Below are 3,798 nucleotides of genomic sequence, written 5' to 3'. Positions count from 1 at the left end.
AATAATAAAACTCTATTTTCCTCCACTATGGCACTTGCTGGTTGTTCCTATCTTCAGTTATATTATTGCACATAAACTGGGGGTGGGGGCAATTGTTGGATTAGTGGACAATCTAGCATCAAGCTTACTTATTGTTTGTTTTAGTACTCTTTACAAGATTTAGGAAGTCCAGTCTCCTTATGATGTTTAGTCCATTAAATGGCCATGTGACTGAACGTGGTATAGGGCATATGGATAAACACAAAAATGCTGCTTAGAATAACAAAAATGGATAAAATAAAGGTTGGTCTTTCAGCAACTATTTAAAGGGAATTAGACATCAAAATTTACCTTTTTCCTGATCCATGTACTAAAATATACCTTCACTCATCTGTCCCTAATCAGTATGAATTTTACTTTCAAAAATTATCTAAGACATTAACATGGTTCTTATTCAACATACATATTATGATTTATAAAATTCTTCATAGATTTGTGGTAGCTGTGAAAAATCGGGGATACAATCATTTAAATAGAAGTTAGAGAATCTATTTTGAATTACTTACTGAATCTCAACTTTTCTTAACTGTACACATTGACTTCCAAATATATTCACATTGCAACTCAAGACTTAGACTGTTTTCAAGGAGAACAACCTCTGCACTCTCCTTCGTATCTGGTGGGTCTTGATACTGTAGATAATGGGGTTCATCAAGGGTGGGAAAAGGATATAGATGTTGCCCATGAGGACATGAACCAGAGGAGAGAGGTGTTTGCCAAAGCGATGAACCATGGTCAGACCAATGATTGGGATGTAGAAAACCAAAACAGCACAGATGTGAGACACACAGGTCTGTAAGGACTTCATTCTCTCCTCCCGGGATGCGATGGCTAAGACAGTGTGCAAGATCATAATGTAGGAGATTATGATGAGCACAGCATCCAGCAGCAAGTTCATGATCACCAGAACCAGAGCATAGATGCTGTTGAAGCGGATGTCTGAACAGGCCAATCGAAGTAAGTCTTGGTGCAGGCAGAAAGAGTGAGAGAGGATGTGAGGACGGCAGTAATTTAAGAACTTCAGGCAGATGATGGCAGGAGAAATGAATGAAAAACTTCTACACAAAATTGCCACCCCGATTTTCATGATTTTGTCATTGGTTAGGATGGAGGAGTAGCGTAGAGGGTTGCAAATGGCAATGTAGCGGTCAAAGGCCATAGCCAGGAGGACAGAGGACTCCATGAGGGACAGACCATGGATGAAATAGGACTGAGCAATGCAGAAATCCAGGCTGATATCTTGCATGAACCCATAGAGGACTCCCAGCACCGTGTACACAGTGGACAGTCCCATGCACAGATCCGTGAGGGACAGCATGGCCAGGAAGTAGAACATGGGCTGGTGCAAGCTTGGCTCAGTCCTGATCACATGGAGCACCGTACAGTTTCCCAGGAACACCATGGCATAGATGGAGGAGAAGGGGATGGAGAGCCAGAGGGAGTAAACTTCTAGACCAGGAACTCCAGTGAGAACAAATGTTGAAATATTGAGGTGGGAGTGAGAAAGAGCAGACATGAGTAGAAGATGGAAAATCTTCTAAGAGAGCTATTTTAATTATTCAAGTTTGTGATTCCCAAATTTCCAGCAATGTTAATCTGCTTTCAGAAGAAAATCAAATATAATGCAATTGCCACAAGCATCAATATAGAAACGTGATTCTTTTTTCCTGTTATCTCTACATGGAACTTACAGTGTGAGTAATGAGGATATCAGAAATTTAGGTGCTTTTATTCAGTTACAATAATGCTAATAGGTACATAGGGTTTAGTTTGCAATCTAGCCTTTTGGGAATGTCTGTTCAGTCTTAAAGAAATTTAATATATGACCACAGTGTAAAGCACTACCATGACTGATACACCCTTGGGATTAGGTGAAATACATGACCAATTTTCCACTTCAGTACCACATTATAGCTTTCCCCTGTTGCAACAGATCATAAAATCCCTTTAAATGTACTAGTTAGTATAATTTAACTTGACAAACATGGAAATTTGAATAAGAGACACTAAATCAATTAAGTGATATCTTAAATTTTGCTCAATTTTCTTTGCCTATTTAAATTATACTTTATATTTCTTTCTGTTTTCATCCACCCCTTCCACCTACATAAAATTTCGACTTTGTCTTAATCACAATGTAATCACCTTTTATATTACTTATTTCTGATATCATACTTGGCATGAATTTTATGGAATTAATAAATATTCATACTATTCATTTTGTTAATGTCAGTGTTAAGTAACTACTTATTCTAATAAGTTTATTTATTTTAAGCATATAAAATTTTTTAAAAGCGAATCATGATATATGATTTGCATCTACCCTCCATAGATCTGTAGCAATTCCCTCAAATTTCAGAAATTCCCATTAATAATTTTACAGCAACATGACATGAGTTTCTCTGTTTGATTTTATAAAATACTGAATTTTATAAGAAAAAATCTAGGATTTTAGAATATAATTAAAGCTCCATAGAAGTCTACCAAATGATTTGTATAATTGGATAACAGAAAACTTTTTCTAAGAAGAAGTGATTTGATCTTTTTGAAAGAAGTTAATATTTCCAAATATAAGGTCAATATTTAATTTTTTGATAATTTTGGTACTATCCTCAGAATATAATTTATTGGCTGCATACTAGCCTTGAGAGAAGGTACTTAATAAATTTGTTAAGGAGAAAAAGTTACCTTGAAATAGAATTGTATTATTCAAGAAATGTAGTATTTTTCTTAATAGGTATTCAGTTAAAATATCAGTGATTAACACAATAAATTTTTTGAAACATGGCTTGGGGATGGTACTGGGAAATGTCACAAGATATTGAAATTACATGTCAATTTTTCTATGAAGTTTTTCTATGTCTGTAGAAACAGAGTAAAAAAAATTCCATCAAGCTATTTCAGTAATGTTCTTAACAGAGAACTAATTAAATGGGGAAAATATTTTAATCAATGTGTGTCTCTTTTCTGTTTAGTAAGAAACTTGTGGTTTGATATATTTTATGTTTTTGTCTCTCTAAATGTAGTCCCTTACAAAAGTAGAGCCTCAATACACGTTTGTTGAATACAAGTATAAAATAATTACAGTAAATTCTGTAGCTTCTCCAAAAAAACTTGATTTTTGAAAGCTTTATCACAGAATCTAGTTAGAATCCCTATAAATATGCAAATAATTGATCATCATTTATATTTTGAAATAATTGGGTGTCTCCAAATATGTCTGAAATAATCTATGGAATATTCTCAGATATTTAATATACAACTATCACTAAATATAGATTCTACCTAACACAAAAGAACTAAAAGACCTCAAAATAGTTTGTACTTTCATGTTCATTGAAGCACCATTCACAATAGTCATGTATGTAAACAACCTAAGTGTCTATCCACAGAAAAGTGAAAAATAAATTATAGTAGTAGGATAAAATGAAATATCATGGATCTTAAAATGGAAGGCAAACCTTCCATATGTATCAATATGAATGAAACTAAGGATGTCATGCTAAGTGGAATAATCCAGACAAAGAAAGAAATGTATTCTATTAGAAAAGTGAAACTTAGAGGAAACAGAGAGTGGAATGATCGTTGCCAGGGGCTGAAGTCTGAAGAAGTGGACAGTTGTTGGTTATAGTTTAAATCTCAGAATTATGAAATGAATGTGTTCTAGATATCTAGTGGACAACATACTAGTTGTGGTTAATGATCATGTTCTTATCATATACTGAAAATTCACTGAGAGAGTAGTTCTAAAGACTATAT

At 34.1% G+C, this 3,798-nt stretch overlaps 1 protein-coding gene across 1 annotated transcript; it reads right to left on the bottom strand.

Annotated features, from left to right (window-relative positions):
* Positions 1–610: 610 nt before the first annotated feature.
* Positions 611–1,555, bottom strand: LOC124090955 (olfactory receptor 51V1-like). Its single transcript, XM_046441765.1, has one exon. It carries the CDS (start codon positions 1,553–1,555, stop codon positions 611–613), a length of 945 nt encoding a protein of 314 aa, XP_046297721.1.
* Between the last annotated feature and the right edge of the window lie 2,243 nt (positions 1,556–3,798).

Source organism: Marmota monax, unplaced genomic scaffold, assembly GCF_021218885.2.
Source record: "Marmota monax isolate L192 unplaced genomic scaffold, Marmota_monax_Labrador192_F-V1.1 WCK01_AAM20220418_F8-fsc00068, whole genome shotgun sequence".
Classification (NCBI taxonomy): domain Eukaryota; kingdom Metazoa; phylum Chordata; class Mammalia; order Rodentia; family Sciuridae; genus Marmota; species Marmota monax.
This window is presented reverse-complemented; position numbering and strand designations above follow the sequence as displayed.

What these genes read in the sequence shown, in the direction of transcription:
- LOC124090955 (XM_046441765.1), bottom strand. Translation starts at nt 1,555, where the DNA reads ATGTCTGCTCTTTCTCACTCCCACCTCAATATTTCAACATTTGTTCTC.